At 42.5% G+C, this 22,795-nt stretch overlaps 1 protein-coding gene across 4 annotated transcripts in view; it reads right to left on the reverse strand.

The window, feature by feature from the left end:
* Window positions 1–1,777: 1,777 nt before the first annotated feature.
* Window positions 1,778–22,795, reverse strand: part of RAPGEF4 (Rap guanine nucleotide exchange factor 4) — a 370,796-nt gene continuing 349,778 nt past the window's right edge. For all 4 annotated transcript variants that reach the window (XM_073646933.1, XM_073646932.1, XM_073646934.1 and 1 more), the window contains 2 exons: window positions 18,010–18,064; window positions 1,778–11,633 (listed from right to left, as the gene is read on the reverse strand). In XM_073646933.1, coding sequence (XP_073503034.1) covers window positions 11,506–11,633; window positions 18,010–18,064 — 183 coding nt within the window. In that variant the 3' untranslated portion in view covers window positions 1,778–11,505. The remainder of the gene's footprint in view (window positions 11,634–18,009; window positions 18,065–22,795) is intronic.

Below are 22,795 nucleotides of genomic sequence, written 5' to 3' on the forward strand. Positions count from 1 at the left end.
AATTACAGTATTTTTAACATTCTTTTTTTGTAAGAGAACTTGAAGGCTATGGGAAAAAAATTGAAAAAAATAGCAATATAAAGGGAACCTATGATGGGAAAAATGATATAAGATCTGCAAGCAGGATTTATAGAACAGGAGGAGCTGATCATATACATATACATTTTTTTGTTGTAAAAGCTTCAGAAAAACTTGCAATTTATTAATTGAAATCCCTGGTGTTAGTATGTATGAGTTCAGTGGGCGGTCCTACTCAGTGATTGAGTCTAGTGGGCGGTGCTATTCATTGATTGACAGTCTTCCCTGTATGACTGTGCATGCAGAGCTAGCTGTCAATCACTCGTAGAACTGCCCACTGGACTAATATACATACAAACACCAGGGATTTCAATGAATAAAATACAAGTTATCCTGAATCTTTCCCAACAAACCTACATATCAATCTGCTCAGCTTGTCCTCCTCTATACCGTGCTGTCCACAGATCGGACTACATGGGCAACATAACAGGTTCCCTTTAAAAAAAATAATCTATGCATGTTTTAATATTTGCATTATATAAGGGTATTTTCAGCTTTCAGCAAATATCTGGTTGTATAGTTTAAACACCAGGAAAAATGCTCTGCATATAACCAACCTACAAAATATTGCTATGGGGAGCATCATTCGTCACAAACTATGGGATCAATTTATTATCATTTTTCCTCTGTCCCACTACAATATCATTCTGGCTTAAGGAGTCCAGTGGGCGGAGCTAAACAATGACTGACAACTCTGTGTATGCATATTCATTCATGAAAACAGTGAGTCACTAAGTATGACCACCCAGTTGCCACAGGGGTTCCCGACACCCCTGGGAAACAGCTAATCTCGCTGTGAGCGACTTACTATCCATGTACGGATGGCTCAAGTCTACCTCCTAAGCGGAGATGTAAAATCTGCCCTTCTATGACGTCCAGTTGCCCTAAAAGGCTCAGTCTTTATCAGAAAATTCCTTTAGATGGAACCAGTCATCGGATATTCTTCTTCTAAATGGCAACCACCAGGTTGTTTGCCCTATAAAGACGTTTCTAAATACCCCTAAATACCTGGTAAAATACATTTTTCATTTCTCCCGCTTTGCATGCAAATCAGTACTGAGAGGTCAAATAGGCGTGTCCTGACCATCTATAGTGCCCGCAGTCTAGGGCAATGCGAAATATGTATGTGCCGAGTTTCAGCTTTAGGGCACAGTCAAGACGGCCGTATAAATCGGACCAAGTGCACGAACTGGCCGGCGGCTCTCCCGACCCGGGGATGACAGCTTCATGCATTTGTATGCAGCTGTCATGCTCGGGTAGGGAGAGCCGCCGGCCAGCCCAAGCATTGCAGTCCGATCTTGGTCCGATTTATACGGCCATCTGATTGATCCCTAATAGTGCAAGAAACATCAGTGTGGATGACATAGGGGACGTCATACTTGTTTATGGGGCTGGATACTGAAGCGTATAGCAAGCACTGAGGGTGCCATTTGGGCTACTCAGTGCAGATTTGCATATTGTTGGAGAGTACTAACGAGTGAATTTTCTTAGGTATTTTGGATTGAGAGGCTGAAATGATTATGATGTGTTACAAAAATATCTAATAACTTAGATTGTGAGCCCCAATGGGGACAGTGCCCATAATGTCTGTAGATTCTCTGAATTGTAAAGCGCTGCGGAATATGTTCGCGCTATGTAAATATAAAGATTATTATTATTTTTATTATTACTAACAAATAAAAGAAGACATAATACATACAAGGTTTAAAACACAATTTAATCTAAGTGTTTATATTTACAAAAAAATAATACTTTTTATTTACTTTAGGAGAAGAAAATAAAAGTCTATAATGTGTCTTATTAGTATTATCTGCACATACTGTATACACTCACAAATCTAACGCCATTCTATATACACAGAAAGAAACTTTAATGACGTTCAGTAGTTACATGCCAGTTTAATAAATAGAACAAAAACAGTTTGGCACAAACTTTGTTACAGAAGTGAATAAATACAATAAATGAAAATGAGTATATAGGGTCTCATAAATCAGAATTGTAGGTCTCGTATAGCGCGGCTGCCCATAAACTATATTTCCTATGAAGCTCTGCCAGGCTGGGTTACACAAGGACGCCAATGCCTGGTTTACAGAAATTGGAAAGTGCAGACACAAGACTCTATATACAATATCAGTGTAAAAAAAGAAGAAAAATTGCTACGATTCAGTGCAGCCAGGGAATAAGGAGTCCAGTTTTAATGCCCAGAATATATAGCATATAATGGCAAAACATATTTGAGCATTTTGTGCTTTGCGTTTTTTGGACTTTTTTTTTTTTTAAGAAATTAGACTTTAATATCCTATGGTCAATAATATATACTCTTAGGACCATATTAGATAACCTTTGGTTGTTGCTACAAACTGCCCGTCTCATACAGCCATACTGGGCAAGTTATCTATGTGACTCCGACCATGAGGATGAAGAGATTAATTCACATGCTGCTGTGATGTTCAACTGCAACTCGCGACTTTGTCCTGATCCATCTTCGCATTCAGCACTAGCCCACTGAGAACCGCCTGCATTACACCTCCGTTAGATACTATATGTGCAGATTCTTTTCCTCAGCTATTTTTTCTGCCTCTGAAATAACAAATTGATCTGCTTTTATACTTCCGGCTCCGCTCCTTTGTTTGGAACCTAAGCTCTGTGTATAGTTTTTCTGAGCCTTCCATGACACATATATATGTATTCTACTACGTAGACCTATGATACCATAGAGCCATACAGTTGCATACATCACCAATATGTCCCAATGCTAAAACATTACATCACATGTAATATGTTTTTTTTTTGCAATGTCTAATTCTACAGGAAAGTGCAACAAACTGCATTTCCCTATACAGCAAAAAATGGTTGCATGAAAAATGCCCACAGAAAAAAACCCACAGCCATAAATGCCCACAGGAAAATTGCACAAAAGGCAAATGGGCCAAATGGAAAATTGCCCACATGGACAAAATAACAATTTATTAACCCCTTCGCGACCTTGGGATTTTCTGTTTTTGCATTTTTGCTCCCCTTGTTCCCAGAGCCATAGCGTTTTTATTTTTTGGTCAATATGGCCGTGTGAGGGCTTATTTTTTGCGGGATGAGTTGTACTTTTAAACGCCATTACTAGTTTTACCATATCATGTACTGGAAAAGGGGAAAAAAATTCCAAGTGCGGTGAAATTGCAAAAAAAGTGCAATACCACAGATGTTTTTTTTTTAATTTTTTTACCACGTTCACTGAATGCTAAAAGTGACCTGCCATTATTATTCTCCAGGTCATTACGAGTTCGTAGACACCAAACATTTATAGGTTTTTTATTTAAGTGGTAAAAAAAAAATCCAAAGTTTGCAAAAAAAAAAAATGGCGAGACTTTCCATTTTTCGGGATCTGGGGCCGGGTGAGGGCTTATTTTTTGAGCGCCGAGCTGACATTTTTATAGATACCAAACATTTTTTTTAAACTTTTTGCTTGCTTCTATAGTCTCCATAGGAGACTAGAAGTAGCAACTGTCCGATCTCCTCTGCTACATAGAGGTGATCAGCAGATCACCTCTATGTAGCAGAAATGCTCCTGTACTATGAGCGCTGACCACTAGGTGGCACTCATAGTAATCTTTACTTGACAACCACTTGTGTCTGCTGAAGACCCAGGGTTGTCATGACCACCCATCGGTGACCCACGATCACGTGACGGGGTCACCGATGGGCGGGGCTAATGCCGCGCTTCCGGCGCGGCGATGATAAATGCCGCTGTCAGAGATTGACAGCGGCATTTAACATGTTAACAGCCGCGGGTGGATCGCGATTCCACCCGCGGCTGTTGCGGGCACATGTCAGCTGTAAGAATCAGCTGACATGTGCCCGGTTCAGAGCGGGCTCAGCGCCGGAGCCCTCACTGAACCGTGGGTGATGGCCGGGGTCTCACTGTACACAGGTTCCGGAGCAATATAATATATTACAGGTCGGGGGGCTGGAGGCGATAACGTTACATCAGTACAGCCGGGGTCTCACTATACACAGGCTCCGGAGAGATATAACATATTACAGGTCGGGGGGAGGTGATAACTGTTGTTATTTTGCCCATGTGGGAAATTTTCTATGTGGGCATTCATGGCTGTGGGCACTTTTCTGGTCCCAATAAAAAAGACAACATATACCAGTCCCAGAGAGCACAAAGGGATACTCTTTTGGCCTCCATTAAATAAAAGAAGGCCTATGGGTGCATTTCATATAGATAATGTGATGGGAGCGTTTCCAGTGCTTACACTAATATATTAATAAAAAAGTAAATGTTAGGGTATATGCACAAAACTTCTTTTAGACATGTACGAACCCGGCGAGTTTTTCATGAGGAAGACGATTCAGCTTTTTTTTTGCATATATTCTGTCATTTTCTGCAACGTCTTTCCGTTGGCTTTTTTTCTTTTTTAAATCTTGTATTGAATAAACCAGTGAATAAACTCGTTCCGCTTGAAGAATGGTCAGCTCACTTCTATTGGCGTCTTTGGAAACATGAAGCAATTAAAAGACCCTCAAACGACGGAACATATGAACAGCAAGTCGTTTATACATTGCAGTGCGTATGTTTTTTCTTTTTAGTATTTATTTAGCGCTTTTTCAGGCGTTTTACGGAGACTGAAAAAGACGTCGTGTGCACATACCCTAAGCCTGAAAAACTGTCGCATTGTCCATAATAGTTCTCTTGGTGAGTATATATACTCAATACTTAGGTTATAAAAATATTGCTGTAAATTTTTAAAGGTTAAAAGTTCTAAAAAAAATCCAGGACTGGATAGGAGAGGTAATTTTTTGATAACTATAGTAAAACAAGCAAATTTGAGTCCATATTAGCCACAGGTCCTGCATGGATTAACAAGTATTGGGGGAAAAAATTGTGCTGGCTATATTATATACAGTATGACCAAAGTTTTTCTTTCTGTCAGTAATCTTATTAAACTTTGCAGTCAAGTGACTAATTAATATACAAGGACATACAGTCAATTAAATTAAGTCCCATTTAACTAAACAGCAAATGGAGATATTGTCAATTTCAGACTTTCGAAATTCTCGTTTATTAAACATTTGCCATTGAAATGTATATTAATATATATATATATATATATATATATATATATATATATACATACATACAAAAAGACAGGAAACTGCACAAAAAAGATAATCAGGTGAAAAAGCCTCCCAGGTACATACCAGTCCTTGAAATATCCAAAAAAGTATGGAGGCAGCACACAAAATAGAATGAAGTGATGTAGTTTATTAGCCCATATAGCAAAATTTCGGTCCAATATTGTGAAGCCACAATATTGTGGCTTGGGAAAGGTCCACAATATTGGACCGAAACGTTGCTGTATGGGCTAATAAACTACATCACTTCATTCTATTTTGTGTGCTGCCTCCATACCTTTTTGTATATATATATATAAACCACTGTGTTCTAATTAAAGGGTTGTAGAGGACTAGAGAAACATGGCTGCACTCTTCCAGAAACAGTTCCCCACCTGTTCATGGGCTAGGTCTAGTATTGCATATTGAGCTATGTTTTGCTAGCCTTGCACAGCTCTTTTAGTTCTATGAAAAGTTGTTTGTCAGATATCCAAAGTTTCCAAAGTTTCGACACAATTGGAAATGCATTCTGTCTCTTCCTGCTAGGTTATATCACACTACACTGAAGTTCACTGCATGTCTTGTGTTAGTGGGAAAAATTAATGGGTCATATTTATTTATGCAGCTTCCTAACAGAGCGGTGGAATTATTGTGAAAGAATACAGGAAATGACTTGCTGGATTACTCATGCACATACTAGTCGATCATTCCAGCTTTGTCCTGCTGAGTTAAGCCAATAAACCAGAAATATTACATTGCTTTGTAGTACTGCAGTGATCACACCTGTAATATTGTGCTGCTTTGCTGACCTATATATGTAGACCAGAGTGAAATCACACAGACCCCAATGCCTATATCCCGAATGGCAGCAGTGTTCTCCTACATCTCTAGTTAGGGGCTAAATGTAAAAAGTGGACGAGAAAGTTAAAGGTGTTGTCACATTTTATTAAGAATTTCTTCGTAGTGACATCTAGGGGTGGGAAAATAATGTAGACTCTTGAAACGATCGGAATAGAAAAATCAACTAAAATGACAGCAAGGGAACACAATGGTCACTGGTGGTTTTGTTTGATTGCCCTGAAGTGATCATGTAGTCCAGGACTACAAAAACATGGCTGCTTTCTTTCAGAACCAGCATCACACCTTACCATGGATTTTATTCCATTGAAATGATTGGAGCTGAGCTGCAATGCCACACACAACCAATGGTCAGAGGTGGCGCTATATCTGAAAAGAGCAGACACATTTTTCGAATTCCTTTAATGTCTTCAAAACATCAGGAATTCAGTGGGATCAACCCAACATCTATGGTTTATGGGCGTCTCCGCTCGCCCTCAAAGGAAGATGATGGAAAAACAAAGGACTTCTGTTCCTATTATCTCTGGGGAGATAAGCCATTGCCTAATGTGTCTGGCAGTGGTTCTCTCTCTAATACATGCATTCTCAGTTGAGCAGGGGCGTAACGATAGCAATCACAGAGGGTGCGACTGGGCCCGTACAGGAAGGGGCCCACCGATGTCACCACCTATTTCAGCTGGATGTAAGCCTGATGACCTAGGAGCTGGGACATTATACCAGGAAGGGGCCCAGGATGGGGGTCATTATTACTGGAAGGGGCCCAGGATAGGGGACATTACACCAGGAAGGGGCCATGATAGGGACATTATTGCAGGAAGGAGCCCAGGATGCTGGACATTAATACTGGAAGGGGACCAGGACGGGGAATATTATTACTGGAAGGTGCCCAGGAAGGAGGACATTATTACAAGAAGGGGCCCAGAATAAAGGGCATTATTACAAGAAGGGGCCCAGGAAGGAGGACATTATTACATTATGGGGGAGAGACACGTATGTCTTTATAGGATTTAGAACGCTACAAGGGCTAATACATCTGACCAACATGTAGGTAGGGGCCTGGTACAAATTTCGTAAAAGGGCCCATTGGACTTTGGTTATGCCACTGCAGCAGTGATACAAAAATATGAATGCTGCAGCCAATCAGCAGACACAGACTGGTTGCAGCGTTCATGTGACATTGTTTATGTCACGAGACTGAAGGGGGACACATAGCAGCAGCGGCAGAGCCCGGGAGGTAAGTCTCCAGCACGCTGGGGCCTTCCAACCCTTTAAGGCTTAGTTCATGCTCTACAGTTGATGTGCTAGTCGTATGCTGCCAATTGTTTAAGCTACAGTGCCGGCAAAAAAAATCTTTACAAGTTCAATGAAACCACAAAATCTTAATATTCAAGTGGATTCAAGTGTTTTATTGTGGATATTTTATTACAATTAGTATTTTGTCATGTCACCCTTACATTTTATCACCATCTGCAGTCGTTTAGGCATGGACTCAGCAAGGCTGGCTAAGTATGTGGAGTCCATGTTTACCCACAGTGTCTTCAGCACCTCCTTTAGATTGTTGATGTTGCTGGGTCGTGTCTCTTGAACCTTGTTTTTCATTAAATTCCAGGCATTTTCTATGGGGTTAAGGTCAGGGGAATTACCTGGCCACTCTAAAATGTTAATGTTATGGTCACTGAGAAACTTTCTCACGGCCTTGGCTTTGTGGACAGGGGCTCCATCATGCATAAAGTAATCACACTGATGTATGACCCAAAAAGTAAGCATGTGTTCTTCCAAAACAGTAATATAATTGCTTGCTTTCATAGTTATAATCTTGGGAAGGAAGTACAAACCTGCCCTGCCCATGCTTCCACTGAATGCACCCCACACCATCACACTGTCAGGGTGTTTAACAGTCTTAACTGTATATTTTGGGTCAAAACGTGACACTGTACTCGGACGACGCACAACCTTTGAGCCTCCCCTGACCAGCCTGAAAGTGCTCTCATCACTAAACATCACTTTCTTCCACACTTCAGATGTCCAATCTTGATATTTCTTACAAAAGGCAAGCCGTTTCTTCTTCATTGCTGCTGTGAGCAGGGGCTTCTTTGCGGCACAGCAACTTGGTAGACCCAGGTCCTTCTGCAGGCGGTGATGAATTGTCCTAGTTGCGATGTTCTCGAGGAGCATAGGGTACTTATTTTTTATTTCAACGGCAGTTATAGAAGGATTTGACATCACTTCACGCTCCAGAAGCTTATCAGTCCTTGGTGAAGTCTTCTTAGGTGCGCCAGAGCCTGACTTCCTCTGCGGTACCATCCCAGGAGGCAATAATGCCGCCAACCGCTTCAGTTGAAAATTGCTTCTCTTGACACTCCCAGATCTCTAGCTACAGCAATCACTGAATCCCCCTTCTCGAGCAGAGTCAAGGCACGGGATTTCTCTTCCATTTTAAGCTTCTTTCGACCCATTGTGGGAGATAATATAAAACTGAGGGAGATAATAAAAGACTGCCTAATAGCAAAACTGGCTGAGCTGCACATAACAACAAATGAGAGTGCAGCTTTCGCTTGACCAGAGAAGTGAAAACTGAGCATTGATTGGTTGATATTTGCAACAAAGCCAGCTTTAATATTAGACAGTTTTTTATTATCTCCTCCATTGTGTACACTTTTAAAAAGTGAAATTATGATGTGGATTTTATATGTAAAGTTTTTTTTTGCTGCGCAAGTGTAAAGATTTTTTTTGCCGGCACTGTAGATGTATCCTTATACATCTGAATACTTATGCCACCATCTCCTTGCAGTATAAAGTTATTTTTTTCTTATTTTTCCGCAGGATAATAATGTTGAAAAGCTTAGTTAACCAAATTTTTTAGTACAGATCACAAACTGATAAAATATATACCAAAAGGACACTCTTTCAGCATGGCAGCCTATTGGCACATTAGCATATACAGGTCATGTAGACCCCCTAACTGACTAATTATAGGGCTTTCTATTGCTCATGAAGCCCAATATTCATTAAGCCTCACATATTAACACTGTATAATAGTAAGACTGTAGGTGTTGCTCATAGCAACCAATTACAGCTCAGCTTTCATTTCTTAAACTGCTCTGGAGAAATGAAAGTTGACCTCTGATTGGTTGCTATGGGTAAAGACATATTTACTGTGAGATAGTCTTGATAGTGTGTGCCAAGCCTGGCCCCCAATGGAGCTAACAATATTTTTTTTCTTTATGTTGGAAAAACACCCAATAAGGCAGGCAAATTTGACAGGAAGACAGTTAATTTATCAGCATGTTTTAGGGGTGATGGAGAAAATGGGGGAGCCCAAAAGGAATCCACACAAATATGGGGAGACACTCGGACTGGGGTGCCTTAGGTGCACAAACAATGATTTAGAAGGTCTGCCATCTGGGACATGTACAATTTTAATTAAATGTGTTGTCCACTTTTAGAAAGTCTTTGCCCTTGGCTGCAGTTTGTTATAAAAACAAACAAGCAGTGCTTTACTCACCGTCCCCTGGTCCAGAGTTGAGTCTCTGCCGCTGCTCCTAGTGTCCAGTATTGGCTGGAGCGCCCATGACATGTTGACAGCGCAGCAGCCAATCAGTGAGCTCAGCGACTCTGTCTACGTAGATGGCCTGCTCCTTCAGAGAAGCTGAGCTCACTGATTGGCTTCCACGGTGTCATCGGCGCCCCAGCGAATACCGGACACTGGCGGAGACTCAGAGCTGGACCCAGGGCCGGAGAGTAAAAAGCAGTTTGTTTGTGTATAACAAACTGCAACCGGATACGAAGATTTTCTGAAAGTGGACAACCCCTTTAACTCTAAAATGTAATTTGATCATTGTGCACACATTATTAAATCCAGAAACTGGACTCACTATTAGTCTATATTCACAAAAAGCTTTTGGTGGTGGAGTTTTTAGAGCGAATCCACTCAAGAATCCTCCTCAAAAATTGCTTTAAAAACGCTTGGAAACTTTTACTACTAATTTCTATGGAAATCCACATGGAAATTAATAAGAGGAGATTTTTGACCATTTTTTTCTAAAAAGGTTTTAAAAAACGTCTGGGAGGGTAAAAAAAATTTGCTCGAAAATAGGCAACATCAAAGCAACAGGCTGCAAAAAACGCTTCAAGAAAAAATCTCTTTGCAAACTCTTTAAAACAGCTTCAGGAAACCTTTTAATAAAAAAAAGAACTTATCCAAAAACTCATCTAAAATAGGAAAGTTTCCGGAAACAGTTTTTCGCTTTAAATGTGTCTAAAGACTCCATGTGAACATAGCCTAAGGGGCTGAGTCTGACCCACGAGGATAGCATACAGAAACCAAAGGCGAATCTGTTTTGCAGATAAAAAAAGTTTACAGTCCTGCAGTTTATCAATTCCTCCTACAGTTAATAAAGTCATAAAACATTTCCTTATTGATTTGCTGCCATGTAGTTTTATAGCCTCAGAATAGCTCAGCAATCTCCGGTATGTGTGCAGTGTTATGTCTTGTTTCTTGTTCTGCATGTATATATTAAATAAGTTTCACAAAACTTCCCAAAATAAACCGAAAATATATAAAAGTAGATGACAACAAACAAAAAGTTATATTCTTGACAATTATATCCAGAGTATACAACCAGCATTGTTTGCCAAACAGTTTTCTTAATTCTCAATTTGTTTTAAAGGGTTATTCCCAAGGGATAACTTATTGATCACTGGGGGTCTAACTGATGGGACCCACCGCGATCTTGAGAAAGGGGCTGTAGAACGCGGGAACGGGCTCCATAGAGGCCATACTATTTACAGCAAAGTGTGCATGATTGACGTTCGCGTCATTCATTGTCTATAGGACTGCCAGAAACAGCAGAGAAAACTGCTCGGCTATGTCCAGCAGTCCCATAGACAATAGATGGAGTGCATGCATGCACATTTCCAATTTATTCAAGATGGGCTCAGCAGAGCCTGTTTCCAGAGCCCCATTCTTAGGATTGCTAGGGAATATCTTACTATTTTGGAAATAACCCTTTAATAGGACAGCAAACCTATAGATATAGCTGAAATGTAGCTTAACATGAGGCACATGAAAATACCAACATATTATGACATTATTCACTTGTAAATAATGGTTCTTCAATATGTAATGAATGCCACTGGATACCCCTTAGTCTGATAACTGAGGTATAGATTCACAACCCTATAGCTGCCATAAAAGTATCATTTTACATCACAATCCTAAGAACAGCAATTGTATAACATCCAAAATATTTTATCGGTGCCGGTCTTTTATCACTACATTAAGAATTTACAATATTTACATATCTCATACGGATAACCATTGACACATGAAATAAAGGTATAAAAGCAAAAAATAAAAAAAATAAATAAAACCATAAGAAATAAGAATAGAAAATCTCTATTTGCCACAGTAATTTCCATTATTAAGATTGCTGATCATTTCCCTCCATCTCTTCAGGTGCGGCGTGGTTCTAGCCGGTGAGACATTTGAGACAGCGTCCTCTGATTGTCGATCACGTTGAACTGCCGCACGTAATTCCGTACGTCCTGGTGATTTTTACTAACAAGTGAAGCCTCTGGACCTGGAGGTGAAGACATTTGTGTTATTCATGAAGTCAGGTATAAAATTGATAAGTTCGCCCCTTATGGCTACAACAGCACGCTGTGCCACGAAACACAAGGATAGATCATGTACACTTTGTAATACTGATGAGGAACCTAGGCGATGGCGTTAAACCAGTGGAATACATGGGCAGATGTGGCACGTGTAAGGATCTGCCACACTGCTGATACATTGTAGAGAAGAAAAAGTACAATTGAATTAGTTTCACTGACTGCTCGAAGGTATTCTGTTACCTAAGGGAGGGGGACCTATGTTAGGCAATAAATGTTTGCGTAGGTCTGTGGCTACAGTGGTCTTGTGGGTAGGTCAATGCACTGTTACTGTTGATCTGTGGCTGCAGTGGTTCTGGGCGTAGATTCCTGCACTGTTACTGTAGATCTGTGGCCTCAGTGGCTCTTGGGGTAGATTTCTGCACTGTTACTGTAGATCTGTGTCCTCAGTGGCTCTTGGGGTAGATTCCTGCACTGTTACTGTAGATCTGTGTCCTCAGTGGCTCTTGGGGTAGATTCCTGCACTGTTACTGTAGATCTGTGTCCTCAGTGGCTATTGGGGTAGATTTCTGCACTGTTACTGTAGATCTGTGGCCTCAGTGGCTCTTGGGGCAGATTCCTGCACTGCTACTGTAGATCTGTCTCCCCAATGGCTCTTGCGGTAGATTCCTGCACTGTTACTGTAGATCTGAGGCCTCAGTGGCTCTTGGGGTTGATCCTGCACTGCTACTGTAGATCTCTGGCCTCAGTGGCTCTTGGGGGGTACATTCCTGCACTGTTACTGTGATCTGTGGCCTCAGTGGCTCTGAAGGTAGATTCCTGCACTGTTACTGTGATCTGTGGCCTCAGTGGCTCTGAAGGTAGATTCCTGCACTGTTACTGTAGATCTGTGGCCTCAGTGGCTCTTGGGGTAGATTCCTGCACAGTTACTGTAGATCTGTGGCCTCAGTGACTCATGGGGTAGATTCCTGCACTGTTACTGTAGACCTGTGGCTCTTGGGGGGGTAGATTCCTGAACTGCTACTGTAGATCTGTGGCCTCAGTGGCTCTTGGGGGGTAGATTCCTGCACTGTTACTGTAGCTCTGTGGCCTCAGTGGCTCTTGGGGTAGATTCCTGCACTGCTACTGTAGATCTGTGTCCTCAGTGGCTCTTGGGGTAGATTCCTGCACTGTTACTGTGATCTGTGGCCTCAGTGGCTCTTGGGGTAGATTCCTGCACAGTTACTGTAGATCTGTGGCCTCAGTGACTCTTGGGGTAGATTTCTGCACTGTTACTGTGATCTGTGGCTCTGCAGGTAGATTCCTGCACTGTTACTGTAGATCTGTGTCCTCAGTGACTCATGGGGTAGATTCCTGCACTGTTACTGTAGACCTGTGGCTCTTGGGGGGTAGATTCCTGAACTGCTACTGTAGATCTGTGGCCTCAGTGGCTCTTGTGGGGTAGATTCCCGCACTGTTACTGTAGCTCTGTGGCCTCAGTGGCTCTTGGGGTAGATTCCTGCACTGCTACTGTAGATCTGTCTCCCCAGTGGCTCTTGGGGTAGATTCCTGCACTGTTACTGTAGATCTGTGTCCTCAGTGGCTCTTGGGGTAGATTCCTGCACTATTACTGTAGATATGTGTCCTCAGTGGCTCTTGGGGTAGATTCCTGCACTGTTACTGTAAATCTGTGTCCTCAGTGGCTCTTGGGGTAGATTTCTGCACTGTTACTGTAGATCTGTGTCCTCAGTGGCTCTTGGGGTAGATTCCTGCACTGTTACTGTAGATATGTGTCCTCAGTGGCTCTTGGGGTAGATTCCTGCACTGTTACGGTAGATCTGTGGCCTCAGTGGCTCTTGGGGTAGATTCCTGCACTGTTACTGTAGATCTGTGGCCTCAGTGGCTCTTGGGGTAGATTCCTGCACTGTTACGGTAGATCTGTGGCCTCAGTGGCTCTTGGGGTAGATTCCTGCACTGTTACGGTAGATCTGTGGCCTCAGTGGCTCTTGGGGTAGATTCCTGCACTGTTACTGTAGATCTGTTGCCTCAGTGGCTCTTGGGGTAGATTCCTGCACTGTTACTGTAGATCTGTGGCTCTTGGGGTAGATTCCTGCACTGTTACTGTAGATCTGTGGCCTCAGTGGCTCTTGGGGTAGATTCCTGCACTGTTACTGTAGATCTGTGGCCTCAGTGGCTCTTGGGGTAGATTCCTGCACTATTACGGTAGATATGTGTCCTCAGTGGCTCTTGGGGTAGATTCCTGCACTGTTACTGTAGATCTGTGGCCTCAGTGGCTCTTGGGGTAGATTCCTGCACTGTTACTGTAGATCTGTGGCCTCAGTGGCTCTTGGGGTAGATCCCTGCACTGTTACTGTAAATCTGTGGCCTCAGTGGCTCTTGGGGTAGATTCCTGCACTGTTATTGTAGATCTGTGGCCTCAGTGGCTCTTGGGGTAGATTCCTGCACTGTTACTGTAGATCTGTGGCCTCAGTGGCTCTTGGGGTAGATTCCTGCACTGTTACTGTAAATCTGTGGCCTCAGTGGCTCTTGGGGTAGATTCCTGCACTGTTACTGTAGATCTGTGGCCTCAGTGGCTCTTGGGGTAGATTCCAGCACTGTTACGGTAGATATGTGTCCTCAGTGGCTCTTGGGGCAGATTCTTGCACTGTTACTGTAGATCTGTGGCCTCAGTGGCTCTTGGGGTAGATTCCTGCACTGTTACTGTAGATCTGTGGCCTCAGTGGCTCTTGGGGTAGATTCCTGCCCTGTTACTGTAGATCTGTGGCCTCAGTGGCTCTTGGGGTAGATTCCTGCACTGTTACTGTAGATCTGTGGCCTCAGTGGCTCTTGGGGTAGATTCCTGCACTGTTACGGTAGATCTGTGGCCTCAGTGGCTCTTGGGGTAGATTCCTGCACTGTTACGGTAGATCTGTGGCCTCAGTGGCTCTTGGAGTAGATTCCTGCACTGTTACTGTAGATCTGTGGCCTTAGTGGCTATTGGGGTAGATTCCTGCACTGTTACTGTAGATCCGTGGCCTCAGTGGCTCTTGGGGTAGATTCCTGCACTGTTACTGTAGATCTGTGGCCTCAGTGGCTCTTGGGGTAGATTCCTGCACTGTTACGGTAGATATGTGTCCTCAGTGGCTCTTGGGGTAGATTCCTGCACTGTTACTGTAGATCTGTTGCCTCAGTGGCTCTTGGGGTAGATTCCTGCACTGTTACTGTAGATCTGTGGCTCTTGGGGTAGATTCCTGCACTGTTACGGTAGATCTGTGGCCTCAGTGGCTCTTGGGGTAGATTCCTGCACTGTTACTGTAGATCTGTGGCCTCAGTGGCTCTTGGGGTAGATTCCTGCACTGTTACTGTAGATCTGTTGCCTCAGTGGCTCTTGGGGTAGATTCCTGCACTGTTACTGTAGATCTGTGGCTCTTGGGGTAGATTCCTGCACTGTTACTGTAGATCTGTGGCCTCAGTGGCTCTTGGGGTAGATCCCTGCACTGTTACTGTAGATCTGTGGCCTCAGTGGCTCTTGGGGTAGATTCCTGCACTGTTACTGTAGATCTGTGGCCTCATTGGCTCTTGGGGTAGATTCCTGCACTGTTACTGTAGATCTGTGGCCTCAGTGGCTCTTGGGGTAGATCCCTGCACTGTTACTGTAGATCTGTGGCCTCAGTGGCTCTTGGGGTAGATTCCTGCACTGTTATTGTAGATCTGTGGCCTCAGTGGCTCTTGGGGTAGATTCCTGCACTGTTACTGTAGATCTGTGGCCTCAGTGGCTCTTGGGGTAGATTCCTGCACTGTTACTGTAGATCTGTGGCCTCAGTGGCTCTTGGGGTAGATTCCTGCACTGTTACTGTAGATCTGTGGCCTCAGTGGCTCTTGGGGTAGATTCCAGCACTGTTACGGTAGATATGTGTCCTCAGTGGCTCTTGGGGCAGATTCCTGCACTGTTACTGTAGATCTGTGGCCTCAGTGGCTCTTGGGGTAGATTCCTGCACTGTTACTGTAGACCTGTGGCCTCAGTGGCTCTTGGGGTGGATTCCTGCCCTGTTACTGTAGATCTGTGGCCTCAGTGGCTCTTGGGGTAGATTCCTGCACTGTTACTGTAGATCTGTGGCCTCAGTGGCTCTTGGGGTAGATTCCTGCACTGTTACGGTAGATCTGTGGCCTCAGTGGCTCTTGGGGTATATTCCTGCACTGTTACGGTAGATCTGTGGCCTTAGTGGCTCTTGGAGTAGATTCCTGCACTGTTACTGTAGATCTGTGGCCTTAGTGGATATTGGGGTAGATTCCTGCACTGTTACTGTAGATCCGTGGCCTCAGTGGCTCTTGGGGTAGATTCCTGCACTGTTACTGTAGATCTGTGGCCTCAGTGGCTCTTGGGGTAGATTCCTGCACTGTTACGGTAGATATGTGTCCTCAGTGGCTCTTGGGGTAGATTCCTGCACTGTTACTGTAGATCTGTGGCCTCAGTGGCTCTTGGTGTAGTTCCCTGCACTGTTACTGTAGATCTGTGGCCTCAGTGGCTCTTGGGGTAGATTCCTGCACTGTTACTGTAGATCTGTGACCTCAGTGGCTCTTGGGGTAGATTCCTGCACTGTTACTGTAGATCTGTGGCCTCAGTGGCTCTTGGGGTAGATTCCTGCACTGTTACTGTAGATCTGTGGCCTCAGTGGCTCTTGGGGTAGATTCCTGCACTGTTACTGTAGATCTGTGGCCACAGTGGCTCTTGGGGTAGATTCCTGCACTGTTACTTTGACTCTGTAGCTCCAGTGGCTGTGGGGTAGGTGCCTGAACTGTTACTGAGGATCTGTGTCTGCTGTGGTTATAGGTGTATACGCTTGCACTGTTACTCGGGGTCTGCGACTGTAGTGGCTTATGGTTTAATTTCCTGCGCTGTCACTGGAGGTTTGTGTTTGCAGTGGCCCTATGGTGTTTCTGCATGTACAGTTATTGGAGGTCTGTGGCTCTGGTGGATCTGGGGGGTCTGTGGCTGTAGTGATTCTGGGCCTCATCTCAGTGTTTCTATTTGTGCCTGTTACTGTTTTTTTTACTGCTGTGGCTCTGAGGTTATCTACCTCCATTGTTACAGAAGTTCTGTGGCTGCTATGGCTCTGGGTGTCTGTGCCTGCACGGTTATTGGGGGTGTATGGTTACAGTGGCTCCGGGGGTAGGTTCCAGCACTGATACTAGGGTTACTATGGCTGTAGTGGTTCTAAGATCTGTGTCTGCACTGTTACTGGGGGTCTATGACTATTGTGGCTTTGTGAGGTTTGCGCCTGCGTTGTTTCTGCCGTTCTGCGGTTGCAAGGGCTCTGGGGTCCTGTGTATCTTCCGTTCATAGGGGCTTGTAGTTGTAGTGGATCCGGGGGTATATGACTATCACTAATATTGCCTGTTGTATGGCTGTTATTTGGTCTCTGGTAGTGTGTCTCGTGCAACTGTAGGAGTGTGTCTCATGAATGCCACTTTTATTATTATTTTTATTATTATTTTTTTATATATTTTTTGTTACTATTGGGCAGACCTCCACTCACTTTTACAAGGGATTAATAGCCGTGCCTCTTATAGGGACATATTGATTGTTCCTGTTACAATTTAGATACCTTGATTCTTGAGAAAATATCTTAGGGGAAAAAATGGTCACAAACTTCAGCCTGGCCATCCAAAAGGTTCCCCACTCTTGACCTAAACTCCGGAGGAAAACTATTTGTAAGGGTTGGGAATCCTTAGGATCTGTGATTACTAGAGGAACTATTAGTAAGTGGGTGTAAAAGTTGTTTTCCTCCAGCCAATGAAATCAAAGAAAACTGTCAATGCTTTAGCGCTGAGCGCCAACAGGACCAATTGGGGAAACCTATAGGGCAGACCATAAAGTGACCTAGAAATCTAGTCATACCCCATCCATGCCCATTACATGTATCACACCTGTATGGACCTTACCAAACCCTTCCAGTAACATTTGTTGTTTGAGATGGGGCATTTATGAGATTTTGAGGGTTTTTTTTGGCTGTATGTAAAAGAACTTAATGGTGTAATAATAAACTAGTAAAGTTAAATCATAAAAAATAGGATTATGTGCAACATCTCAATTTATTCACAGGTTTGACTTTGCAAGCAGTAACTGGAAATGTAATTTGCTTGTCTGTGCTTGTATAATTTACATTCAGTGCTGCGTCTGACCAGCCAGTCATTAGACAATCACCGAATCACGTTAAGATGGCAGGTAATTACGAATATAACAGAAAAAGTGGCTGCAGAACAGATTCCGAAGTCATTATGATAAATATGGAAATTGTGTCATATAATATTGTGTCTCCTGCACTACAATCACACAAAATTACTTTGATGGAAAATGCAACTTACTGAAGGGCATGCTCCGACAGTATCTCATTGTTCTTACTGTATTTGCAATCATGCGCTGAAAAAAAAAAAAGATAGGTTACATATAGATAAGTCTATAGAAACACTGGAGGCATAATTAGGCTATGTATGACATCGTAATATTTGGGCATGTGGCGCTGAAGATAACCCAAGGTATAAGCTGCTCCAAAATAAGGTATACAAGAAAAGTACCATTACCAATATCTGCGATGTTATGGCAAGACCAGTTTCAAAGGATTATAAAGAGCCCAATTAGTTCTACAGAAGGGATAAAGGCAGCGAGAGCATGGCCCTCACCTGGACTGCCTGGCTTTCAATGCTAGGACAGATGGATTTCTAAGACCGGCTTACAAATCTCCCTTAGCTTTATTCTTCCTTTTAAATGAACATGGATACCATGGTGACTCAGTAGTTAGCACTGTTGATTTGACTTCAGATATCAAGTGATTCTGACGCGTGACTAGGACAGGCTGCAGTCTGAATTATGTGACGGGGGCCAATTTATTACATTATTGTAAAAGCCCTTTAAACTGAATCTTCTCTCACATAATTATATACAGCTCTGGCAAAAATTAAGAGACCACTGCAGAGTTTTCTAAAAATCCCCATGTCTACATGTCTGACAGCCATTCCATTCCAGTGTCAGTTGAATTCCAACCACCGTCCACCTCATTCTACTTAATGTGCTTCTGATTAGGTGATCACCTGAACCAAATCTTATGTAACGAGGGAAAGTATAAGAAACACTGCTGTGGTCTTCACAATCCTCTTGCAATAGGACAAGCTGGATGGCAAAACAAGTGCTAGGAATAGCCAAAAAGTAATTAGAATGAAAAAATAACTTTTAACCATGTCAAAGAAGCTGGAAAGAAAAGTCTTGAGTGAAGAAAAGAAGGGCTCAATTCTGGCTTTACTAGCAGAGGGATACAGTGAGCGTCATGTTGCCTCCATCCTTAAAATTTTGAAGACTGCAGTCCATTACAACAAGGTCAAGCAGCAGACATCGGGGACAACAAAGCTACAGACTGGCAGAGGGCGAAAGCGACTCTCCACTGACCGGGATGGCCGTCATCTTATTCGAATGTCACTCAGCAACTGCAGGATGACATCAAGTGACCTACAAAAGGAATGGCAAATGGCAGCTGGGGTGAAGTGCACAGCAAGAACAGTTGGTAACAGGCTCCTAGAGGCCTCAAGTCATGTAAAGCTAGAAAAAAGCCTTTCATCAATGAGAAGCAAAGGAGAGCCAGGCTGAAGACCATAAGGATTGGACCATAGAGGACTGGAGTAAGGTAATCTTCTCTGATGAGTTTAATTTTCAGCTTTGCCCAACACCTGGTCACCTAATGGCTAAACGGAGACCTGGAGAGGCATACAAGCCAGAGTGTCTTGCACCCACTGTGAAATTTGGTGGAGGATCGGTGATGATCTGGGGATGCTTCAGCAAGGCTGGAATTGGGCAGGTTAATCTTTGCGAAGAACGTATGAATCAAGCCGCATACAAGGTTATCCTTGAAAAACACTTGCTTCCATCTGCTCAGGCAATGTTCCCCAACTCTGAAGACTGGTTTCTCCAGCAGAACAATGCCCCATGCCACACAGCTAGGTCAATCAATGTGTGGATGAAGGAGCACCACATCAAGACCCCATCATGGCCAGCCCAATCTCCAGACCTGAACCCCATTGAAAACCTCTGGAATGTAATCAAGAGGAAGATGGATAGTCACAAGCCATCAAACAAAGAAGAACTGCTTACATTATTGTGCCAGGAGTGGCGTAAGGTCACCCAAAAGCAGTGTGAAAGACTGGTGGAAAGCAGCCAAGACGCATGAAAGCTGTGATTAAAAATCATGGTTATTCCACCAAATATTGATTTCTGAACTCTTCCTGAGTTAAAACATGAGTATTGTTGTTTCTAAATGAATACAAATTTGTTTTCTTTGCATTATTTGAGGTCTGAAAGCACTGTTTCTTAATATTTTGATGCTTTCTCATTTGCTGCAAATAAATACGAAATTTTTAGCTTTGAATTTCGGAGACAAGTTGTCAGTAGTTTATAGAATAAAACAACAATGTACATTTTACTGAAAAATATACCTATAAAGAGAAAATTCAGAGAAGATGAAAATTTTGCAGTGGTCTCTCTCTCTCTCTCTCTCAATCTCTCTCTCTCTCTCTCTCTCCTCAGTGATTAGCACTGCAGTCTTCATGTGTTCAAATCTCACCAAGGACAACATCTGCAAGGAGTTTGTATGTTCTCCCCGTGTTGTGTGGGTTTCCTTAAGGTTCTCCGGTTTCCTCCCACACTCCAAAGACATACTGATAGGGAATCTAGATTGTGAGCCCCAATGGAGTCACTGATGATAATGTCTGTAATGTGCTACAGAATATGATGGCACTATGTAAGCGCTATGTAATATTAATAATGAATTGAAATTGGACAACTCTTGACATACATGTTGAATGTCCTAAGGGCTGTATTACCAGATAGAGGCCAAAAGAGTATCTTACTGACCTCAATCTTGCCAGTATACAGAAAAGTATGGCTTAGACTACATGAATACGTTACATGTATACTTTTTGACATTCAACACAGGCATCCATTTAACAGATATGTCATGACCTTCTCAACAGCTTTCATGACGTGTCCATTAAATGAATGACTTTAAAGCCTACAGGTGTTAAATGCACTAAGCAGGTGCCTATGGTCGTATCATGTTGCCGCCATATGTTTGTCTGAGGTCCCAAAAAAATGGGATTCAGATTTGCCCACCAAACATAGCAATTGGCTTAAATTTTCAAGCTGAGTTCATTCTTTCCAACTTCAAAAATGGATAAAAAAAAGCTCAAACAGAGTCTAAGGTTACATGTTATGGATGTTTGAAACTTGATGTCTAAGGCCATGTTCAGACGTTTAGTATTTGGTCAGTATTTTACATCAGTATTTGAAAGCCAAGATGGGGAGTGGAACAATCAGAGGAAAAGTATAATAGAAACACGTCACCACTTCTGTATTTATCACCCACTCCTGGTTTTGGCTTACAAATACTGATGTAAAACACTGAACGTGTGAACGTGGCCTAAAACTCTCTCGGATACACGTCCATTCAAGATGGAACCCATAACGGAGTCAGGAATGTGTGGCTGAAACGTGAAATGAACTAGGCCTAACAGTGGCATCTGTGACCTATAGATAATATGGCATCAGTTTAATGGGCATATCATAAATTGGCACTCTATAAGGCAGATTTATAAAAGATATCTATAAAAGAAAAATTATCTTTGTTGCCCATATCAAACAAGAGCTCACCTTATATTTTAGCGAAGCTATTTAAAGGGAACCTGTCAGCTCCACAGCCCCTCCTAAACCACCACCATAACTTTATATAAACCAATCCCTGGATTATAAGAAGGTCCTTGATGTGCCATAAACTTATATCTATATTTGTAAAATCAAGTTATAAATCTGGCCTGCAGTATGCAAATTAACCAGGTTTTTAGATAGCAAAAACCTGCTGACAGGTTCCCTTTAAGCAAGAAAGACAAATTTTATTTCAGAGAGTCTTGATACATAAGACCAATAGAATCTATTAAATGGATGAGAGCCAGATATCACTGGTCGGCATCCATCACAGGCTGCATTTAATGTATACTTCAAAAGCTTTTCAAAGGTTTTTTGTTATAACATGGTGTGAACCCAGACTTTTCCATTGTAATCTATGGGAAAAAAAACTCTCTTTTGTGAAGTACAGTATGACCCTACAGATTTCTATGAGCGCTGTACAACACAGATCCAGCATTGGACTGGGGTGCCAATGGCCCACCAGTAACCAACTCCAGGGCCCCACTTTTCAGCTACATGCAAATGTGACATTATCCTCAATCACACATTCATATAACAATGAACTGGGTAGATTGTTAGATGAATAAGATGCTGCCTTTGTCTGTACATAGTGATTCAAGTATATTGTGCCAAGTACTGCTCATATAAGAGGGTGGTGGCCCACCGGAGGATTCTCCAGTTCTCCGGTGGGCCAGTCCAAGCCTAAGCCTACACAGAGCCGTAGTAGGGAGTCATTTTGCAAAAGATTTTCCACTCCTTAATTAACCCCGAGTTGTTCTTTTGGTCATTAGATCAAATATATTTTCCTACATTGTACCTTTTATTTTTAACTAAAGTAATTTGGCCTCTTTTTGCTCAGAATCAGGACCGATAAAATAATGTTTTATGTGAAGAGGTAACGAAACATACAATTATACATAAGTGTTACTCACTTACACGTTTTCAATTTCATTCTGCTCTATTTTCCACGCACAGCTAATTATAATAACATATTATATAACTCCTTGTTACAATATCCAGCAGCTGTTGGTATCAGACAGATATTTATAACTTCCCACCGGTTACATGGAGTCTTGTGCGGGGATCCAGCAGAGGCATCAATGCTTAAAGCCTATGCCATGACCTCATAATTGTTATAAATATTCACTAACTCACTAAGGATAGATCAGATTCATTGGTGTCGTGGTTGTAACGTGACTACAAAGTTTACAGTCCTGTAAATGCCCTTAAGATGGAAACTGAGAAGTGATGAATACTTGCAGCGACTTGAAGACTAGAGAATGACAATCAGAGATATTTTTTGCCATATGGAGCACTAAAGAACCTGCTTGTCCAGTATTTTAGGGTTACAGGAGCATAGCAATGGTAAAAAGAGAATGAAAAAAGTTAGGCCCAGATTCATCAAAGCTTTTACGCCAGTTTTAA

Source organism: Phyllobates terribilis, unplaced genomic scaffold, assembly GCF_046119375.1.
Source record: "Phyllobates terribilis strain yellow unplaced genomic scaffold, ASM4611937v1 Scaffold_9__5_contigs__length_417890890, whole genome shotgun sequence".
Taxonomy (NCBI): Eukaryota; Metazoa; Chordata; class Amphibia; order Anura; family Dendrobatidae; genus Phyllobates; species Phyllobates terribilis.